A 23,475-nucleotide genomic window follows, 5' to 3' on the forward strand; every position below is an offset into this window, starting at 1 on the left:
AATGGGCCCAGAACGGAGCCTACCTGTTTGCGGCCGTCCGGTGCTCTGCAAATGGCTGCCGTGTCTGCAGCCATCATTCGCCTTCCCACGAATGGCTGTGATAGGCTACGTAAGTATTTACATTACGTAGCCTATCATGGCTAATGCAGGGACGCCATTTGCATCCCTGCGGAGGCCGTGATAGGCTACGTAAATACTTATGTAGCCTATCATGGCAATAGGCAGGAACGCAAATGGCGGTCGCTATGCCATTTACGTCCCTGTCTTTTGCCGTGATAGGATATGTATATATTTACGCAGCCTATCATGGCAAAAGACAGGGACGCAAGTGGTGGCGGCTACAGCGGCCGCCATTTGCCTCCCTGCACAGCCCAGTAGCGGCCGGATGTCCGGCTGCGGGCAGCCCTGGCCAGCGGCTCTGCAGAGTCGCCATGGAGCGGAGCCGGCCAGGGAGGATTTCAGGGGGAGGGATGGAGCGCCTCCCCCCCCCACGGATGTCCCTGGACGAAACCAGGTAAGTGTTTCATACATCCCTATATGTAGTTGAGTTTTTGGATGAAATCTGGCACATGCTGCTCTTCTTACATATACAGTGATGCCCGTCTGATCTTTCACCTTTGATCTTTAGGGTAGTGGCTTTACAGAGGCAAGTTGGAAGCCTGTTCCCAGAATTCCTTGCAGGTTAGCTGAAGCGCTGCAGTGATGTCTTGGCTAAAGACAAGAATCATAGAATCATGGAATAGTAGGGTTGGAAGGGGCCTATAAGACCATCGAGTCCAGCCCCCTACTCAACGCAGGAATCCAAGTCAGAGCATCCCTGACAGAGGGCTCTCCAGTGTCATCTTGAAGGCGTCATGAATTACCTCCCTAGGTAGTTGGTTCCATTGTCGTATTGCTCTAACACTCAGGAACCTTTTCCTGATGTTCAGCCAGAATCTAGCTTCCTGCAATTTGAGCCCATTATTCGGTGTCCTGCACTCTGGGATGATCGAGAAGAGATCGTGGCCTTCCTCTCTGTGTCAACCTTTCAAGGACTTGAAGAGTGCTACCCTATCTCCCCTCAGTCTTCTCTTCTCAAGGCTAAACATGCCCACTTCTTTCAGTCTCTCCTCAGAGGGCTTTGTTTCCAGTCCCCCGATCATCTTCATTGCCCTCCTCTGAACCCTCTCCAGCTTGTCTGCATCCTTCTTAAAGCGTGGTGCCCAGAACTGGACACAGTACTCCAGATGAGGCCTAACCAGTGCTGAGTAAACTAGGACTTCCCAGGATTTGGAAGCTATGCTTCTATGAATGCAGCCCAAAATGGCATTTGCCTTTTTTGCGACCACATCATGTTGCTGGCTCATATTCAGCTTGTGATGGACAACAATTCCAAGATCCTTCTCGCTTGTAGTGTTGTTGAGCCAAGTATCGCCCATCTTGTAACTGTGCATTTGGTTTCTTTTTCTAGGTGCAGAACTTGGCGTTTATCCCTATTAAATAAACTAAGATGTACCACAGGGCAAGAAAGGGTTAGCAATCTTATTATGCTCTCAGCAGGAACTTAGCTTGCTAGGAGAATCGGTTTTGATAATTGAATTGAGATGTTTGCTAAGATGAGAGCAAGGAAGAAGTCATTCAAGTAGCCTTAGCTGGAGTCGATGATTTTCAGTGCAAAACAACTGAGCTACAATTCATCAAGAGGTCCCACTCTGTCTCCTGTGGCTTGAACAGGGACAAAGATTTTTTCTTTTAGTTTTTTTTAATCACACTACATATGTCAGTCCCCTCCCCAGTCCAAGGATGTCTGCATTACCACCCAACAACTATTTTGTGACTGGCCACAGTAAATCAGCTAATCATCGTTGTATGCAATTTCTGCATTTCAATTCCCTCTGACCTCAGTGTTTATAATTCTACCTCCACTGTGTGTGTGTGTGTACACTTGAAACTCAGGTTAACATTTCACATGGCGGAATATTGCTGGGCTGTACCCTGCAAAAGCGTATGCCATTAAAAATGAGTTAATCTTCAAGGTGCCGCACAAGAGTTTTTGTTGCTTGAGATCCACAGTCTCTTCTGATTGGTAGTGCTAGAAGCCGTCCAGCCAGAAGCATCCAGAATCCTCACTTGCGCCTCTGTCTGCAGTGTCTCGACCTGGATGTATTCAGCGGCACGACCCCTTCTCACCTGGATACCTAAACTAGGTAAACCAGGGATGTATGAGGAATTTGTCTCAGTTCCTTTTTACCAGACTTTGCCCAGTTCATACCTCCCAGAACCAAATGCAGACTGGATTGGAGAGCCAGATGAACTCTGTGCTTGAAGTTGATACTTTTCTGAACTAGTGATTCAGTTCCCAGAACAAAACAACATCTAATTTTGCAAAATAGACACAGACACACACCAATGGGGGAAAAGTGCATACATTAAAAAATGTGCACAATTGATGTGTATGTTTGGAAAAATGCACATGAATACATGCACGGATTTTTCCTGCCAAAAGAAAAAAAGCACAGCTCACCATCGGATACAGACATGAGTCAAAATGAGTTTTGAGGCGGAATTCGGAGAACCTCAACAAGCTACCTTTTTGCTGAATAGCACATCTCTAAGGCAAAGTATTTTTTCCCCTTGTGTACTTTAATTTGGTGACACTCACATGGTGTGCGTGTGCTACAGGCTACAGCACAGTATGTGTAATGGGAGAGGCTGAAGAGTGCCCTGAAAAATGAAGACATCCTTGTGCATCCTTCGCTCTGTGCCCTGTAGAAAAGAGACTCCGATCCTTCTCCGCATAAAGAGTGTGCTAACAGAACAAAAGCAGGCAGGTCCTCCAGAGTAATAACACTGATCCAGATGCTGTTTGCTCATTTGACACCCCCCTTCAGTAAATGGTGGGAGGGAAAAAGAAAGGGGAGGCCTCGTGCGCCCTTCCAGGCTTCTTTCTGGCCTTTGGGTTTCAACCACGGAGCACAGGCAAAATGACTGGAGCATCCAGCCCATCTTGAATCCTTTCAAAATAACCTGGTTGCCAAGTGTCAGGTCCAATTGGAAAAATAACACAGACAAAGGGGATAAGTGATTCGTCCGGCCGACTTGGTAAGAAGGGAGGTTTTTTTAAATAAACACGCTAATAGAACAGAATGTCCAAACCCACAATACCGAGGGGAGAGCTCCTCAGCCTCGCTCAGCCATTGCGAGATAATTACCTCCGCCTGAGTTCTCCCAGAGCCTGAGTTGGCTCTCCACGCCACTGGAAGCGCCCCTCCCCGCCCCGTTGGCACGAGACTCTTTGCTCAAAGCCCCTTTGTGTACAATACGGGGGTCAGCACAATGTATGTGCGTTTGCAGTGGGGGCTGGTGGCTCCAGTCTCAGTGGGGCGGTGGCTCTGCTCCAGGTTTCAGTCAGCACTCTAAAGGAGCTCTCCAAGGTGTGATAGCTCCTTTAGAGTGTTTCTGACTGAAACCTGGAGTGGATTCACCGCCCCACTGACATATGCAGTCCGCTACGCCATTTGCATCCTTGTTCACGCAACAGGCTACGCAAATATTGGCGGCCGTAAAGCGGGTAGATTAGCCTAAATGCATCAGTAAATGGCTGCATTTAGGCTAATCTACCCGCTTTATGGCCGCAAATGGTACCCACTATGCCATTTGCATCCAGAGACTCACTTACCCTACCCCAGCAATACGGCACAGCAATGGTGGCCGGCCGTATTGCCAGCAGAGCGGAGCCGGTGGCCAGCTCCGCAGGATTGCCATGACGAGGGAGCCAACCTGCATGGATTCCGGGGGGAGGCAGAGGTGAGTGCTCCATTCTGCCATGGGCCCCAATGGGGCCGGATTCTTGGAATCCAGCCTCATTGGGGTCTGTGGCGGAATTCTCCCCCATCCCTGCCTATGAGCGAGGTCTGTAAGCAGTGAAGGCTGTTTACTGGTTGGCAGCATTGGAACTCTAGATCCCTCCGAAGGCCTGGGCTTTCTTTGGGACGGTCTCCAGATTGCCATGTGGTTTGTGTGGGTTGCTCAAGCCGGACTAGCTACACCAGTTTTTTAGTTGCCACATCTCCTAGACCAAGTAAGATACTGACATCTACAAAAAATAAATACAAATTTTGTCACATTAAGGCCAACAGTATTTTTTTTAAAAAAATAAATACAGCAGCAGCAGGCAACCAGCTAGGGAGGCAGCTGGAGGCCTGGATGACAAGGGAACTAAAGGGTTAAGGAGGATAAGGACACTGCAGAGAGGCTTAATTAATTCTTTGCATCTGTCTTCACTGCAGAAGATGTAGGGCAGATACCCAGACCTGAACTGATATTTTCAGGAAGGAAGTCTGAAGAACTGAGGCAAATAGTGGTGACAAGAGGTGAAATTCTAAACTTCATTGACAAACAGAAAACAAAAAAATCACCAGGTCCAGATGGTGTCCATCCTGGAGTTCTTAAAGACCTCAAATGTGAAATTGCTGATCTTTTAACAAATCTATGTAACATGTCCCTGAGATCAGCCTCTGTACCAGAACGGACAATGTAATGCCAGTCTTTAAAAAAGGACCTAGGAGGGATCCAGGAAATCACATCTGTCCTGGGTATATTGATGGAAGCATGGCTAAATATAACGTCGTCAAGCGTATCGAACAGGGGCAGGGGACCAGACTGCCTCCCAGCAGGCACTGCAGGGCCAGGCCCACTGGCATCATTGCCCTGCCCCTGCCCATTTTGCCTTTTGCCATGCTGAGAAGGCCATCTGGTTGGACACTTGGAAACTGAATGCTGGACTAGATTGGGCTTTGGTCTGATCCAGCACTAAAATTACAGGTATGCCAAAAACAGACCTGAGCTGAGTGGCTACCAGATCAACAGGGATCAGCCGACTCAAGGGCCAATAGGATTCCACCTGGTTCTTACACAGTAGGGCTGGGCGACTGGTGGCCCTCCAGATGTTTTGGCCAACAACTCCCATCAGCTCTTGCCAGCATAGCCAAGGGTGAGGAATAATGGGAGCTGTAGGCCAAAACATTTGGAGGGCTGCAAGTTGCGCACCCCACTATGAAGCTCCTGCTTCCTCTGGCCAGGCCATCCATCCGAGCTGTTCTCTGATGGCCTTTCTTCAAGCTGCACTGGCTGCAAGCTTTCTTTCCATCCTCAAAGAATAGCAGCCATCCATTGCTATCATGGCTTGGGTTGGTGGTTTCTGCTGCATTTCATTCTGCCAAATCTAATTCCACTTGTATTCCAGCTGGGCCTTGTATTTTATTAAAGTAATGGAGCAAATGAGCATTTGGACCTGCTTCATTTCTCCTGATAGAGTAATTCGATGAAATCTCTGTTTCAGTGCAGACATAAGCTCTGCTTTGGGTGATGGAAGGAGGCACAGCTAGTAAAACGTGGGCTAAGACAGTTCGCACAGCTCCAGAGGGGTGAGAGAATGGTGCCTGGGGATAAAGTAACCCTACCAGAATGGTGTTGTTTGTTTGCTGATATCTGCAACATCCCAGCCACCTGTTGAAACCATGATGGTTCCTAGAGGGTTGTGTAATGGAAACTAAGAGCAGCCTAGTAAGATGGCTGGTGTGAGCTGTGATAAGGGGAAGAGCTGGTGAGATCCACAGAAGGACCGCACCAATGGCCCCCCATGGGGGGCACAGCCATATGGGAGGAGACAGTCCTTTGGGTATCCCGGTCCTCCTCAGTGCCGGCTCCAGGTTTTGGAGGGCGCCTGAGCAAGGCATCCTCAGTGGGCTCCTCTCCCTCTCCCACTCACCAGCATGGTGAAGAGCTGCTGCAGCCCCTCTCCTGCATCACTGCCACCACCTGCTTAGGGATGTATGAGAAATATGTTTCTGTTCGTTTTTGATCAGGATTTACCCAGTTTGCACCTTCTGGACTCACCATGAACTCGGAAGCAATCCAAATTTCCAAGCTTGCAATGTGATTTGCAGGCCAAATGAAATGTGTTCGACAGCACGTGTAATTTTAAAAATGTGCATTTTTAATTCCAAAATGCATGCTTTTGGAAAATGTGCACACGTGGACAGATTTTCGTGCAAAAAGAAAAAAGCAAAGCCCACAATCTGATATAGACTCGAGTCAGAAAGAGCTTCAAGGTGGAATTTGGAGAACTTCGGGGAGCTTGAGTTTTGCTGATTCGCACAGCCCTACACCTGCCACCTTGCCAGGCTGAGAGGCAACGAGCGCGCAGGCGCTGGCATTTTCCACTCTTCCTCCATACCACTGCCGTTGTTTGAGCCAGAGCAGGAGGCAGGTTGCATGGGCTCTTGCCTGTGGGCGCTCTGCTGGGGTGTGGGCCCTCGGAAGGTGCCCAGCCATGCCAACTATTGGCGCTGGCCCTGCTGGCCTTAAGTGGTTGAGGGCTTTAAAGGGAATAGCCCGGGTTGTGCCCAGAAATGGGCCTGCAGCCAGTGAAGTTGGGGTAACAATGGAGGAACACTTACTCCACACAGGCGACTATTCAGGTGTGGTGTAGAATTTGGCATTCAGTACTTCAACCCACCTGTGCTACATAGAGATGAGAGCCCATCCCCTCCACAAAGAAAAGACACTCTAAACATACCCAGGCCACTTTGCCTGTAGACTCTGTCTTTCTTTTTGTTAAAAGGATTTCTTTTTCTGTTGAGGATAACTCTGCACAGGCTCAGATGTACTCAGCCCTGTGCCAGCATTTCTCTAATCAAAGCTGCTGTTGTGGGCTGCAGAGGGATTTACGCCTCTCCTTTAGCTGCTTGCCTGTTTACAGGACGCCAGGCACCTGAGCTGCAAGGACATATGTCTGAACCAGGAAACAAACGAAACCTGTATTTCCCAATGGGGGTGGCGGGGTGGGCCAGGTCCTCTTATATGGCCAGTCTCACCAACTTGTTTGGAGCCAGAAGGCTATTTCTATGTGCCTCCCCAAATAGGCATTAGACCAACGTTTCATTTTATTTTATTTTATTTTATTTTATTTTATTTTATTTTATTTTGAAAATGCCTCTTTTCCTCCCTTGTCTTCGGTCCAGTCCTGTTCCAGCAAGGTCTCTCAACCAAACCACCCGGCATTCCAGCAGTGTAGTTTTGTGCCAGGGAATGTGGAAAGTGTGAGGCAGCTGGGATGTTGTGTTTGCGGGCTAAAATAGAGCAACACTTTAAAAAAATCACACATATGGAGGGATGTTTTGGTTTCTTAAAAAGTTCCTTCTCTTTGCCCATCCCTTGCTTTGCCCACAAGGAAGCCATCGTACTTTGGCTGCTGGGGGCGGCGATGACACCGAAGAGACTGAATGTGATGGATGGAGCTGTGAGAAGGAGCCCCCGCAGGGCGTCCTCATGGAGTGTGCAGCAAGGAGGGTGCTGGGGTTTGCTTTTGCTTCTTTTGCAGCCAGGGTGATGGCTCCATGCCCTGGCTCAGCTCAGGAGGGAACGCAGTGTTGGACTGCAAGACAATCTCCTGGTTTTGGTCAGATGTTAGCAGGATGGGCAATGTGTGCGATTCTTAGAAGCCAGTGATGTCAGCCGTGTGCTTAGTCAGACCACGAGCCCAGGCTGGTCTCCTTCAGGGCTGCAGGGCCTCAGGCCCTCCGGGGTTCCCCATCTGGCCCTCCGGGGTTCCCTGGACCACCGCACCCCTTCTCCTGGCCCCACCCCCTTTCCCCAACCGACTTCCAGTCACTTGCTGGCTTGCTGGCTTTGGCGCAGCCCTCCCCCCTCTGGGGAGAGGCTGTGCTGGGCGCGGCTGGTATTTTCTGCTCCGCCCCTTTTGCCTTGGGCCCTGCCCACCACTCGAGCGTGGCCCCTGGGAGCTTCTCTGGAATGACATTCAGCCCTCTGGCCAAACGAGGCTCAACACTCCTGGCCAACTGGGACTGGTGGCTGTCAGTCCTCCCAGGTCTCAGCAGAGGGTTGTTTTCACATCACCAGCTACCGGTGATGTGAAACTGGAGCTGTGCAGGGACTTAATCCAACTCAGAAGCCGCTTTGTGGCTTCAGTAGGGATGTCACAGAATTTCGCCACGAATCTGGGGGAGGCCGAATGCCAGCGCATTCGGCCCCCCGAAATCAGTGGCGAAACGGTTTGCCATCCCACCCCGGGATGGGATTTACCTTGGGCGAATATCCCTGGTGGCGGCGGCTCCAGCGGCGGTTCGGCGGCAGTTCGGCGGCGGTTCGGCGGCGGCTGTGGCGGCTGGTCTTCTGACTGGCTGCCGCCGCCGCCATTTCCAGTAAAAAAACAAAACAAAACAAAAAAACGTGATAGGCTACGTAAAGATTTACGTAGCCTATCACGGCTAGATTTTAAAAAAATACCGTGATAGGCTACGTAAATGTTTACGTAGCCTATCACGGCCGAGTTAAAAAAAACAAAACCGCGCGTACGCAAATGGCGGCGTTTTTTACTCGGCTGTCATAGGCTACGTAAACATTTACGTAGCCTATCACGGCTGACTGCAGGGACGCAAACAGCGGAGAATTTCTCGGAGAATGGAGAATTTCTCCCCAAACAACCTTCAGAGGACCGAATGCGTTGGCACTCGGCCCCCTGAAGTTTTGGGGAGAAATTCTCCCCTATCCCTAGTTCCAGCTGAACATCAGGAGAAACTTCCTGAATGTCAGAGCAATACGACAATGGAACCAATTCCCCAGAAAGGTGGAGGGCTCTCCCACACTGGAAGTGTTCAAGGGGAGGCTGGACAGCCCTCTGTCAGGGATGCTCTGACTGGAATTCCTGCATTGAGCAGGGGGTTGGACTTGATGGTCTTATAAGCCACTTCCAACCCTGCTATTCTATGATTATGTGATTCTATGACCCAAATGTTGGGATCTGAATCAAGAAGCTGAGCCATAACCCTCCTCCTAGGGCAGCGGGAGGCAACCTGGTGCCCTCCAGATGTTTTCGACTAACCCACAAACACTGAAATCCAGTCTTTGACACCACCTGGCAATGGTGGGAGGAGAGTGCTGCCGACGTTCCACCTGGGCTGGGGTTGCCAGATTGGCTGAAGTCACTTGTGGGATCTGCTCAGTGCATGCTGAGATCCATAGGAGATCCAAATGGGAGGAGGCCTCAACAGATCCTTTATTGGACAGTGTGATCCTAAGGATAACTCTAGAAACAAGGATCACGTACAACTCATTAGCAACTCATTATGAAAATGACTATAATATCACATATCTTAAAGGCTTAAATGCATCATGTAAATAAACGTGAATATTCAATATAAAATATAAAATAATATGCCCTGTATACTAGGAAAATAGATGTGTGGGTTGCACAATTGAACTAAGTGTGCTACCTGTGGTAAATCATCCTACATGGGAAGGCTGCTGGTTTCAGTGGAAAAAATTCTGACAACTGGGCCAAATCACGGTAGATGATTTTAAAAACAGATTGCACAAATGCTTGGGGCATAGGCCAGTCATGACCATATTCATCCTAGCTAAATGGAAGCACAGTGTTCAGAGAGGCAGTACAACCAGCTGACCTGTGTGCTTGCTGCACACTCTGCTATCCAGTGGCTAACAATTGTTGATGGACAGCTTCTAGGCCCCTGCTCTCCCTTCTTATCGTTCTTTATCATTAAAATGGACAAACATCTGGTGATGTCCATGTGTAGAGTCGCCTCTTGTGCTGTTGGAAAAGACTGTTTGCTATGATCAGCGTGTTCTCTTGGCAAAACTCTATTAGCCTTTGTCCTGCTTCATTTTGTACACCAAGGCCATGCCTGCCTGTTATCCCAGTGATTTCTTGGCTTCCTACTTTAGCATTCCAATCCCCTATGATGAAGATGAACATCTTTTTTTGGTGTTAGTTCTAGAAGGTGTTGTAGGTCTTCATAGAAACGATCAACCTCAGCTTCTTCGGCATCAGTGGTTGGGGCATAGACTTGAATTACTGTGATGTTGAATGGTTTGCCTTGGATTCGTACTGAGATCATTCTATCGTTTTTGAGATTGTACCCCAGTACTGCTTTTCCCACCCTTTTGTTGACTATGAGTGCTACTCTGTTTCTTCTAAGGGATTCTTGCCCACAGTAGTAGAGATAACGGTCACCTGAATTAAATTCGCCCATGCTTGTCCATTTTAGTTCGCTGATTCCCAAGATATCGATGTTCAATCTTGCCAACTCATGTTTGACCACCTCCTGCTTACCTTGATTCATTGACTTTACATTCCAGGTTCCTAAACAATATTGTTCTTTACAGCATCGGACTTTCTTTTCACCACCAGACACATCCACAGCTGAGTGTCCTTTCGGCTTTGGCCCAGCTGCTTCACTCTTTCTGGTGCTACTTGGAAATTCCCTCTGCTCTTCCTCAGTAGTATATTGGACACCTTCCGACCTGAGGGGCTCATCTTCCGGCGTCATCTCTTTTAGCCTTGTGATACGTTCCACAGGGTTTTCTTGGCAAGAATACTGGAGTGGGTTGCCATTTCCTTCTCCAGTGGACCACATTTTGTCAGAACTCTCCACCATGACCTGTCCGTCTTGGGTGGCCCTGCACGGCATAGCTTATGGCTTCACTGAGTTATGCAAGCCCCTTCACCACAACAAGGCAGTGATCCATGAAGGGGGGGGGGGTGAGGACTACATTGAATTAAAAGGGCAGTGAGAGGCCAAAGCAGTGTAACAGGAACACTATTTCAGAAATGGAGCTGATTTGCTTGTGCAAATATTTCAAGATCTCTAGCCATCATAGAAGGACATGGGCTGGAGAGACAGAGACAGTGAAGCCCAGGAGATTTCAGTGAATACTTGGATTAATTATTTTTGAATTATTTTGGTGATTTTGTTTTTCATGTCAGGACTGGACTGTAGTATCACAATACTTTTTTTTTCTTTTATCATTACCATTATCATTATCATTACCATTATTTTGTGCTTCCAACATGGAAAACTGGAAAGCCACCTGGAAGAAACAAGTTCAGAGTAGCAGGCAGATGGAGTTGATCAGTGAGCTGGCCCATCTCTATCTCTCCATGGCGGCAGTAATCCTGTCTCTAAATCGTGTTCTCCTGCAAGCCATGTCCTGTTCAGTCATCAGTTAGCAGCCAGCCAGCCAAATCCCATAGCCAGCCTGCTTAATACAGTGCAAATGCCAAGCACAGCCAGAAGGCTCACAACTGGTGGTGCTATGTGTATGCATGTGTGAACATCCCCAGTGTGACCCCCCCCTAATTTGAACCAAATGTGCTCCATTAATATCTTCTGCTTTTTCTATAAACAAGAGGTTGCATCACCAGGGGCTCAAGGCCAGGCGGATTCTAATAATATTTTCAGTAATTACCATTTTATTATGATTTGGTTGGGCTTGGCTTCCATCCCAGCTTGCCCTGGGTTTGCTCTGGGGAAAGGGCAGTAAATTTCAAGCCCCCTTGAAATAAAAAAGTGGGGAGGGGGTTGTAGCCCTGATCCTTTGGCATCTGGCTCCTTATTAAGAGCAGTGAAATAACTGGTTTGAAGCATGGCTTAGTGATGGGGGTGGGTGGGAATTTGGAACAGCGAGGCTAACGTTGTGTTTATACCCTGCGTCTTAAATTGCATCCAGTTTGGGGCCAGGATCCTCGTGTAACCCAGAGAGAACATGGTACCCCACCCCTGTCCTTAGCCCTCCTTCCGCATTGTTTCTGAGAATCCATCATCACATGTCGTCCTCCAGTGCTGGCCAGCTGTTGAACACACAACACTGGCTGCCTAGCAACGGCTTCAGTTCCTCCCAGTTTGATCCCAGCTTGAAAAATCCGAGGAGGCCCCTAAAATCCTGATGTGGACTTTGAGTTGCCCCTTTCCTGGTTTTGAAATTGGCCTGCCTGTCTTTCCTGTACGTGTCACTCCTGGCATGAGTTGCGTTTGTTTGCTCCGTTTCCACCCTCCTAAAGCTGCCGGTACGGCTGATTCCTCTCGCCACTCGTCCTGCTCCCTCTGCATCTGAGTCCTCATCTTGTCTAGCGAAGTCCAGGGATGGGGCATATGTGTGCCGGCTCCAGGTTTTGGAGGGCCCCTGGACAAGACCCCCCAATGATCCACCTTTTCACTGCCATTGTCACCAGCTGCTCTTGGTAGTTGTTGATAGAACTATCCAATCCCCCCTTTAAAAATATGAAAACTTACTTTCCTCCTTGTGACGTTTAGGAAGGGAGATCATCACCTGGGATTCCTCCTCCCCACTACATTATCGCAGCCAGTGGGGACAGCAGGGGAGAAATCCAGGGTGCCCCATCATGCATGGCCCTTACTAGCAATTATAGGAGCAGAAGAGAATGCCACCAGGCACTGAGTTAAGGTTTTAGTGCCAAGTCCATGATCCATTTAGTCCCTTTTGGCTGTGGATCTAAACACAAGCCCCATCTGTCAGCTCAACAGCACTGGCTTCAGAGTCAGCACACCCGGGATTGCATGCTGACCACACAATCCTGTGCATGCTTACTCTGAAATAGGTCTCAGTGTCTTCAAGGGGAGAGTGTGTTTCAGGTTACAGCCTTAGCTACTTCTTCTGCACAGACACAAAGTTCAGTATTACTTTGCTCAAGCTAGCCCTCCAGGCCCCACATGTGCAAACGTTTAAATGAGCCTCCCCCAGCCTGGCGCCCCAGGACAGGTTGGACTTTGACTCCCACATCCTCAGCCAGCCTGGCCAGTGTGGCTGCACTGGCTGGAGGATCATGGGAGTTGCAGCCCAACACATCTGGAGGATGCCATGTTGGGGAAGGCTGCTTTAGACTATATTGCAATTATTTCCTTTCCTGGTGGGTGTCGAGGGACCTTTTATAGTTCTAGAGAAGCTGGCTTTTTCTGGTACGGGTTTATGTTATGTTCTTACATGCCAAGCTTGTGTGGTGAGCCATGCAATGTATCCTTTCTTGTGTTTATTGCATGTTTCCATTTTTTCCTTGCATCTGCATTTATCCTTCACATCCCTCCTTAGTTTAAATATTGTTTGTGCAGGGAAGTGAGGTATAAATGTTTCAGGGAAAATAGTTTTGGGCCGGTGGCCCCCCATGTGCCAGAAGTGGGGGTGCCCTGCAGGGGCAAGGCTGCCTCTAGGCATCTCGGTGGAGCCTGGGGCAGGAAAGCCAAAAGGCGTCCCCCCTCCCATGGATGTGGGCCACAATCCACGGGAGAATCCTCCTGCATAAGCCTCATTAAAACTGACGGGAGCTGCACTAGAGTACCGAATGCCCCACGACTCTCAATGCGCAAAGCAGGGCTGGGCAGCTTCTGGGGGACAGAAGGCCATGTCCCCCACCCCGCCCCCGGCCTCACAGGAGGGCTGCACCCCTGCCTTCCACTGCTGTCACCAAATTTGCCACTGAAATTCAGCGGCATCGCAGGCAGGTGCTTTCCATGTTATTGGGCAGATTAGAAATGGACAAAATAATAATAACAACAACAACAACAAGAATTGGAGCCTCCATGTTCAGAGGCAGTATACTAGCTGCAGGGGGCAAAGATCAGAGGAAACTGCTGTGGGTTGGGGAAGTCTGTGCTAGACCTGCCAGGACATTTGGCGAAAGCAGAGCCGATATACACCTCCCTCTAGTTTGAACAAAGACTCCCCCCCCCCCGCTTCTTTCGCTGGGTAGGGGGAACTGGTCTCCCTTTTCACCCCGACATCCCCTTAGATGTTTGAAATGCGTTCACCTGCCCTTTAATCCTTTTTCCTCCAGATGAAATGCCCAATTCTTTCTGCATATCCTTATTTCTCTTTGATCATCTTTTGTGGATGAGTTGAGTCTTAAGCTCCTAGGATATGGCCAGGAAACCTGTGGCTCTCCAGACATGGAACTGCAACTCCAATTATCCCTGGCCACAGACCATGCTGGCTGGGGCTGATGGGAGCAGGAGTCCAATGATATTGGATGGCCCACTGTTTCCACTGCCCTCTTCCAACAGGGCAGCGGACAGTGTTGGCCACGTGTTTGTCTCTGGCCCTGCTTGGATGTGGAGGCTCTCCATGTGCACGGTCCCAGACATGATGAGACGGCCTTCGACCTGTGCTGTGAGAATAGTTGGTCCTGCTGCTTCAAACATGTTATGGCAGGAGGGGGAGAGCCATAGCCCAGTGGCAGAGCGCATGACCCCAGCCTCGTTTGCCAGCTGCAAGGATCAGGTAGCAAGGGATGGAAAAGGTCCCAGCCGGCCCAAGGCACCAGAGCATTGCTCCCAGTCAGAGTCAGTTACATTGGAGTAGGCCAGGGGAGTTGAACTGCAGGGCTGCAAGTCACATCTGGCTTGCCTGGGGCCCCAGTCCAGCGCTCCAGGGTTCCCCAGGGGGCCCTCTCCCCCTGGCCCGCCTCCTTCCCCGGACTGCTGAGCATTTGGTGGTTTCTTGGACTTTGCATAGTGTCTTCCCACTTCTAGAGGGCTGGAAAGCCTCTCTGAAGGCATCGTTGATGGCAGGAAGAGCTCTCAGCTACAATATACTGCTATTTCAGGCCCCGCCCCCTTTTGCCTTCAGCCCCACCCACCACCACTGGATTGCGGCTCCGAGAGCTTCTCTGAAATGGGATTTGGCCCTTGGGCTGAAAACCTCCTGGAGCAGATGGACCTGTGGTCTGACTCAGTATATATAGGGCAGCTTCATATTCAAAGTCTTCTCTGAAGAAATGAGGACTAGTAACATGGGGGGGGATAAACCTGATATTTTCCAGAGTCCAGGTACTTGTGCTTTCAGAATGGGTATAGAGACAGGGAGAGGGGCAAATATGCACAGCCTCCCCAGGAGAAAGTGGGACTGGGCAGCCTCAACTGTTTGTGTAAACCTCTCCTGCTCACTGGGCAATATCCCTGCTGGTCTAGTCACCACCATCCTACCTTCCTTCAACTCTTCCTTCAACTAGCTATGACCCGGTTCATATATAATGGCAAATTGTGGGTTAATTAACACCCAAGCTTGGGAACTCCGGGTTGTTTGGGGCTTAAACAAGCCAGAGTTTACTTACGATGGTTCTTGGGTTAACTCTGGGTAGCTTAACCCCTAAACAATCCGGAGTGCCTGGGTTCGCACGTCACGAGAACAACCTACAATCAGCCCGATCGTAGGTTGTAAAATGAAAGCAGAAGTGAGGAGTGTGCCAGAGGCAGCGTGCTTGCTCGCTCCAGCTTGTGCCCAGCAAATTGTGGGTTTATGCCTCTGCCTCTTAGACCTAGACTTTAGCCTCTTCTCATCATACGAGAATAATTGAGTACAATGGGGAGGTACTCAGTGAGCTCTCCAGCTATCCCTCCCCGCCCCCATCCCTACCCCTGGGCCTCGTACTTCACCAGGAGCTGCCAGGTCTTGCAGGCTGTGTGTGATGAGTCAGTTGCAGCCAGGGAACTCAGGAAACATAACATTTCGCCTATGACCTAACCTTGAGCCTCCAGCAGAGGAGGACTTTAGCCTATTTCTCTGGGGTCCCATTTTACAGATGTTCATACTGTGGTGGTAGCCGCACAGAGGGAACCATGGGGAGATGCGGGCCATTGGGTTTCCAAGGGCTGAGCCCAGTTTGGGGTCATCTCTGCAAGTCCCCGTGCCCTTGGATCTTTGCTTCTTTGCTGGGTTAGTGACTGCCGGCTCCCAGGGCCCATGAGCCATCCTGCCAGCAGGCCGCCTACAAGCCGCAGCCGGGGTTAATTATAGCAAGACGAGCTCCACTCAGGCCCCAAATTACCGACGCGGGCGGAAGCACAATGGATTATTGCATGCGTGGAAGAAGAGGGCAGGCAGGACGTGGTGGGGCGACCTGTCCTTCGGAGCCTTTGTTTTTTAGGGACGTGAGCGTTTTCCACAGTTGGGCAGCCAAACCCCAAAGAAGCGTTCAGTCTTCTTTGGCTTTCACTTCACAGCCAAAGAGCCAGACCAACACAGCAAAAAAAAAAAAAAAATCACCCACAAACTTCGTCAGGGAGTTAGGCTGAGATGAGAGGGTTGCGTTTCCAAAAGACGGCAGTCTTGAAAGGCGGCTAAGAAATGCCAATAATACTGATGGTGATGCTGGACAACATCCAATGGGGCACAACCGCTAATGTAAATTACGTTTCGCGAGGATAAACTGCTCTAGCGCAATGCCAATAGCGTAAGTGGACACACTGATTTCCTGGGCAAATTGGTGCTCCAGCTAATGCCATTGGCATTACACTAGAGGAGTTTACACTAGCACAACGTAGTTTACATTCATGGTAGTGTCCCACTGGAAAATCCCCATGCTAATGCTCTGTTGGCATGAATGTCACATGTTCAGTGAAGGTGTGGAAGAAGGGATCAACTCCGCACCTGCAGCCTCCCTGTGTTCTGTTCAAGGTGTGTTCCATGTTCATGTTCAGCTAAACGTGTCCAGGTTGGGGGCACAGATGGCAGGTGCCATCCCACTTCCATCTCCACACATTCTCTCAACATATGAAAAGACTTAAAGAGCTGTGGAATTCCTGAAAGCTCCTTGGGCATGGATTTCCACTGTAGGAGGGGGCCCCATCATTCAATTGGGGAGCAGCCACCAAGAATGCCTCTCTGTATGCCCTTGCTGATGGCACAGATGGTATCCTTAAGAGGGCATCCTTGATGGATCCCAGAGACTAAAATGGGACACAAAGTCAGAGGCAGTCTCTGAGTCAGCCTTCCCCAACCTGGTCCCCTCCATATGCATGGGACTGCAAAATCCATCATCCCCAGCATGGCTAATTGGGGTGATAGGAGATGTAACCCAACATATCTGGAGGGTGCCAGCTTGGGAAGACTGTTCTAAGGTAAGTTGGGCCTAAGCCACCACCTCTCCCTCTCCCTCTCTCCCTCCCTCCCTCCCTCTCTCTCTCTCTCTCACACACACACACACGCACACATACACGCACACACATGGAGAGCTTGGGTTTCATTGGTGCCTTCAGGTGTCTCCTTCCTCTGCTCCCCAGTGTCCCGGCCTCAGAGCTCTCCAGAAGACCTGAAGGTGCTAATGGGGAACGTGAACCAGCTAAACGAAAGCTTCCGGGACCTTCAGCTCAAGGCGGTGCAGCAGCAACCCTTGAAAGCAGACTTCCTGGACCACATCTGGCGCTTGCAAGACCTCCTCCAGAACCACTCCGACTCTCTCCTGGAGATGAGCAGCTCGCTGCAGAAACTGGAAGGGGCCCTCGGGGGCTTGCGGGCCCAGGCGGCTCAGGCAGACCACGCCGTCTCCAGCCTGCGGGACGGCCTGGGCCAGCAAAGCGACCTGGCGCAGATGGAGCTGTACAAGCTCTCGGTGGAGGGGAACAGCAGCCGCCTCCTGCTGAGGCACCACGAGGCCTGGCTGGGCGAGCTGGCCTCCCGCCTGGAGAGCATGCGCGACCGGCTGACTGAGGTGAGCGGGGATTTGGGCACCATGAACCGGACCCTGTCCTACGACGTGGGCATCCACCACACCCGTATCCAAGACCTGCAGGTGCTGATCAGCAATGCCACCGAGGATGCGCGGCAGATGCGCTTTGTCCACATCGCCATGGAGCGGCAGCTCAAGCACGAGCTGGCCATCCTCAGCAACGTGACTGAGGACCTCCGGCTCAAGGACTGGGAGCACTCCATCGCCCTGAGGGACATCTCCGTCATACGAGGTATGGGGGGTGCAGAAAATGTCTGTGATGATCATTGTGAAGGATTGCCTTTTATATTCAGGTAAAACATCTTGTCCAGCCCATGCTGGTCCCAGGGAACGTCACAGTGGCTTGGAAGAAGCACAGGCTGCCAGAGTGTGAATGGGGAAGACCCCCTGCTTGTCCTCCACGTCCATCTAATGCAGAATGTGTGTGTTGCTCAGTTGGTTAAACTTTGGGAACTGGGGGAGTGACATTAAGTGCTGAAGAGCTGATCCACGATGGATCAGACAGTCCAGCATCCTGTTTCGACAGATGCCCAATGGGAAGACCACAAGTAGGACATGAATACAATAGCACCATCCTGCTCGTGTTTCCCAGCAGCTGGTATTCACAGGCATACCCCCTCTGATACCGAACGTAATTTCCCTGACATTGTGCAGAGGGGCCCGTGAAATGGGATGGAAATGTTCAGCCATTGAAAGTGATGGCCACTTGCCCTCACATCGCCCACCTTCTGGTTTGGCTATGTGACATCCTCATGCAGCTAAATCTGATTGGCTATGTGGTGCCATCAGAAAATTATTGAGAGGGACTTTATTGCCCTCACTCTGATTTGGTTCTGTGACATTGTCACATAGTCAAATCAAATTGGCTGTATGACAAAGCGTTTGGTTCGTACTGCCTACAGGATCCCTGGTGGGTTGGGCCCTATGGAAGAACCTTTTTGTTTTGGTTTAAATGGGCCTGAACTTGCCAATTGAGAGCAGTTGTGAACAGGTCATGAGCATTGTGGGGAAAACATTGTGGGGTAAGCATGCGGGGGGGGGGTTACATCCCTTTTCTCTCCTGTTCTAATGCCACTTCTGCTTAGAGATTCCACTGAGCTTCCTGGAGACGACTGTTGATTTCCCTGTGCATCTTCTCTGTGGAGAGCCTCTGCCCATCCTGCCCTGCCTGCCTGTGCATTTGATTGTCCCACACTAAAACTGTTTCATTATTCCTGAGTGATCCATGATTCCTTATCCCTGAGTGATCATTTCAGAGAAATGAAAAGTTCATACTTGGTGGGACCCGGGGACATCACCTAAGGCAAAACACGAATATAATTTTTCCTCATTTGTATTCAGGATGGCCGTGTGAACCAGCAGACCAAAATATGCCAGTCCAGGGGAAGCAGAGTGGGACAGAAGCCACTTACGTGGTGCTTTTCCATCTGGTGGAAACCCTTGCGCTCTTCATCCCAGAGCTTCCATTTGGACGTCGTGCTCTGCCCTTTGGGTTTCTAATTTCGGGGTTAATTTCTAATTTCGCAAAGTTAATTTTTAAGTGGCCTCTTCAGACGGCATGAAATCGCTCCTGGGGGAAAATACCCTACTCTCCACCCATTTGATGGGGGGGCAGGTGGTACCTGTTTGCCACCATTGCTCCTCTAACCTGCCACTGTTTGGGAAGAGTGAAAGAAAACTTCTCTTTGCCAAAGCAGCTGGGCCAGTGCTGCTATGCATGGCGATCCTGCTGAAAGCAATGCAATGCTGCGCAACAAGATGTCAGGGTGGAAACTGAGCCCATAGAGCCCCAGAGCAGTTCTGATTCTGAGGAAGAGCAACAACCCGTGGGAGAGGAGCTCACTCATCCCTCACAGGCACAGTAGCAGGGAGAGATTCCTCCTGCCAGCATTCCTGGGATAGTGATCCTGGCAGCGGGAGAGCGCTGGAGGGGGGCTTGCTGGACACTTGGCGCCGACGCAGGGAGCGATGATTGATAGAGGGCGCAGAAAGGAGGCGTAGCGCTCGTTTGGCGCGCAAGCAACGGTCATGTCCCAAGGACCCAAGGGAAAGAGGTAGGGATCTACGAAAGTCACTTACCTTTTCGAAGCGTGACATTCGTGGTGGTGGGGAGGCGCTCCGTCCCTCCCCCTGAAATTCTGGCTGGGGGGGGAGGCGCTCCGTCCCTCCCCCCGAAATTCTGGCCGGGGGGGAGGCGCTCCGTCCCTCCCCCCGAAATTCTGGCCGGGGGGGGAGGTGCTCCGTCCCCCCCCCGAAATTCTGGCCGGGGGGGAGGCGCTCTGTCCCTCCCCCCCGAATCCTGGCCAGCTGGCTCCGCAAATGGCGGCGGCTGTAGCCGCCGCCGTTTGCGTCCCTGCAGTCAGCCGTGATAGGCTACATAAATGTTTACGTAGCCTATCACGGCTGATTTAAAAGAAAAAAACCCCGCACGTATGCAAATGGCGGCGCCCATGGGCGCTGCCATTTGTGTTCCTTATTTTGACACGTCTTAGTCTACATAAACATTTACGTACACTAAGATGGCGAAAATAAGGGGAACGCAAATAGCGTAGACGCTACACTATTTGTGTTCCCCTTATTTTCGCTGTCTTAGTCTACGTAAATGTTTACATAGACTAAGACGTGCCAAAATAAGGAACGCAAATGGCGGCGCCCATGGGCGCCGCCATTTGCGTACACGCGGTTTTTTTTTCTTTTAAATCAGCCGTGATAGGCTACGTAAACATTTACGTAGCCTATCACGGTATTTTTTAAAAATCTAGCCGTGATAGGCTGCGTAAATCTTTATGCAGCCTATCACATTTTTTTGTTTTGTTTTTTACTGGAAATGGCGGCAGCGGCAGCCGGTCAGAAGACCGGCCGCTGCAGCTGCTGCCGCCGAACCGCCACCGCAGCCGCCACCGCCAGGAAGATTTGCCCAAGGTAAGTCCCGTCCCGGGGGGTGGCGGGGGGGCAGACCGTTTTGCCACCGATTTCGGGGGGCTGAATGCGCTGGCATTCGGCCTCCCCGAGATTCGTGGCGAAATTCTCTGACATCCCTAGAAAGAGGGAGGATCTCTCCCTAGCCCATAAGTTCAGGGTCTTCCTGTGATTCTCCTTCAAACGGGGACCAACTGCCTTACCTGGAGCTTAGGCTACTCTGCCAACTACCCCAGTGCAGTTCCTGGCTTAGTCGCTGGTGATTAGCATCTGAAAGAGTCATTAAGTTGTAAAAGGAATAAAGCCTTGGAAAGAATCCTCTTCGTCTGTGTCTTGAGTTGGCTATTGGAGGGGACTGCAAGAGGCAGGTAGGGCGCTCCTGACACAAGCTCAGCGTCCTGGTTTTTGTTCAGACGTGCATCTGAATGCAGAGGCTGCACCTCGGCGCTGCATGACTATACGCATGTGGAGGCATGTGCCAGTGCCCCCCTCTCCCTCAGGCATCCACCCCATCACAAACAGCTTCGAACTTTTTTTGTAAAGGCTGTGCGTGCCTCCTAATGTAGCTGAGAGGTAGGGATGTGAATCAGCAGAACTCCAAACTCTACCTCGAAGCTCGTTCCAACTCATGTCTGTATCTGATTGCGAGCGTTGGTGTCCCCCCCCCCCGCTCTTTCCCTGCAAAAATGTGTGCATATTTTCACGTGCATTTCTCCAAGTGTATGCATCATTGTGCACATTTTTTAAATCTATACATTTTTTCTCCCATTGATTAAAGCATGTTTGTGTGCATTTTTGAAATGTACACATTGTTTCCATGATTGTTTTTCGAACAATTTTCAAACCCTTTTTTGTTGGTTGTTCTGCGAATCACATTGCAAACTCAGAAATGTACAGATTGCAAATGCAGATTGCATTTGGGTCCACACGTCGTTCCGGGTGTTGCCAACTGGGCAAAGTCTGGTAAAAAACAAACTGAAATGAATTTCTCATACATCTCTAGCGAGAGGGCCAGAAAATGTTCACAAAGAACACACACCATTTCAGGTCAGTCCTGATTGACGAGCAAGGAGAGAAATGCACGCTTATCTCTTTTTCCGGGAGCTTCTCACTCTTGCAGTCTTACTTCCTTCTCATCTGGATTTCAGCACCTAGTGGTGAGAGAGCAGGTGTGTAAGTTTCTGAGACCCAAGCATGATTCATTTGGGTACTTGGGGGGTGGTCCCTTGTTGCTGTGACCGACGGAGCTTGCTGCTGAGAAAAGATGGTCATTTGATCAAAGTATAAACTTAATCATATTTGAGGTACTAATGTGCTTGATTTTATAATCTGATTAAATGATGTATGTATGTACATATGTATGTATTAGCTTGTGCCACCTGCAAGATTTTTTTCTCTATCTCCTCCTGGTGATCTTGCACAATTCAGTTTGACCAACCAGTTGAACTTGGGGCTTTAGTTGACATTAAAGTGGAGGATGCTTCTTAGGAGTGGATCAGTCTGTTTCCAGTTCGTATCACTTTTGCACATCCATTCCACTCCATTTCCACATGAAAGTGGAAAAATCCGCACAAAAAATCATATATAAATGTGCAGTTAAATATGTCTTTTGATTATATTTTCTCACAAAATATGCCTTTCTGAATGCATTTTATTTACATGTATGCATTTCTGAATGCATTTTATTCTAAAATACACATTTTTAAATATTTCTGGTGCATTTTTTGAGCCAAGAACCGCATCTCAGCATTCGGATAAGCACGAAATCCAAAGGATACTAACATTCAGGTAAGTGCATGAATCTGGGTGCTGTGGATCGGGTCAGAATTTGCAAAGACTGACTTCCTCAAGCATCCCTACTGCTTCTAGTGTGACCTTTCCCTCCTTGTGTGTTGGGGGGGGCGGGGAAACATGGAAGGGTGCAGCCTAAAAATGTCCACAGGCAGACACAAGTACAAAATTTAGGTTCGAGCCAGCCCTTTTCCAGAGGAAATGCATCTGAGGTGCATCTTTTCTGGGCCCTTGTCTTCATGCATTTTTGAAATCTGAGTAGGAAAATGTGATCTCTTGTGGTCCTCAGTTCCTGTCTGTTTTGCTCCTGGACGTAATAAAAACCAATGGTGTAGTGGTGCATTTTGAAGTGCAGGCACCCATCATAACAGTTCCCATCACTGTGCCCACCTCCCCGCCAACAAGGGCTGTCCAAAAGTGCAGGCAGCTGTGTGGATCCAGATCCACAAACCTGTTCTAGTAGTGCTCATCTCCACCAGGAGCAGACCTGTCGTACACCTGGTGGGTCTTCATTGCCCATTCAAGGCCAAGCCCCTGCAAAATGCTTCACATTAAAACGGAATGATATATTGTTGTTGGGAAAATTCATCTCCTGCCAGTGCTGTGAGAATTGCAGCTATGTTAGGAATGAACAGGGAGGTCCGGGGGTGCGGGCGGGGGCAGACGACTCCCGCAGCTACTCAGTCAGCGCCAGCACTGTGTCCCTGGCAGCCCTGGCTCCTCTACACTGCCGACGATAATTTTTAAATTATCTCAGTTAACAGCTGGCTTTTACATATTCAAAGGAAGAACATTGCTTCCTTGTCCTAAGACACCTTGGTGCAACCCGAATTATTTTGCACAGGGTCCCAAAAACAAAGCCGCTATTTGCCCTGTTAGGGAAGGCCAATATGTACTCATCTGTTCTCAAACAGGCTGAACTGCAGGTTGGGGTGGTTGATTTCCACAAGGGAACTGGTGCATGGGGAATGGGTTAACCCCCTCACCCAGCACCATAATCCTGATCCAAATCCTCCCCTCCACCCAGCTTTATTTTTTTTACAATAATTTAAAGAAACAGACAATCCTGTCATGGATTTCCAACATCTCTTCAGTTTTGGCCCTAACTTAATTGGTCCCCAAGCGGCCGCCTTCCAGATGTGTTGGGCCACCACTCCCAACATTGCAGAATCATAGAATCATGGAGTAGCAGGGTTGGAAGAGTCCTATAAGACCATTGAGTCCCACCCCCTGCTCAATGCAGGAATCCAAGTCAGAGCATCCCTGACAGAGGGCTGTCCAGCCTCGTCTTGAACGCCTCCAGCGTGGGAGAGCCCACCACCTCCCTAGGTCATCTCCAGCATGCTGGCTGGGGATGATGGGGGTGGTAGTCCAACACATTTGGAGGGCACCTGCTTGAGAGCGTCACGAATCACCATCCCAAGACTGTCACGTAAGATGTTCCCAGC

At 50.0% G+C, this 23,475-nt stretch overlaps 1 protein-coding gene across 4 annotated transcripts in view; it reads left to right on the forward strand.

Moving 5' to 3' along the window:
* The window catches only part of SCARA5 (scavenger receptor class A member 5), a 148,334-nt gene that overhangs the window by 76,873 nt on the left and 47,986 nt on the right, over nucleotides 1-23,475 (forward strand). For all 4 annotated transcript variants that reach the window (XR_014787023.1, XR_014787022.1, XM_084829531.1 and 1 more), the window contains exon 4: nucleotides 16,872-17,549. Coding sequence is in view for 2 of the 4 variants with exons in the window: in XM_084829531.1 (XP_084685657.1) it covers nucleotides 16,872-17,549 (678 nt within the window). In the remaining 2 variants the exon portion in view is untranslated. The remainder of the gene's footprint in view (nucleotides 1-16,871; nucleotides 17,550-23,475) is intronic.

The sequence above is a fragment of the Heloderma suspectum genome, chromosome 1 (assembly GCF_057233095.1).
Source record: "Heloderma suspectum isolate Gila_16-S chromosome 1, 16-S_ref, whole genome shotgun sequence".
Lineage (NCBI taxonomy): Eukaryota > Metazoa > Chordata > Lepidosauria > Squamata > Helodermatidae > Heloderma > Heloderma suspectum.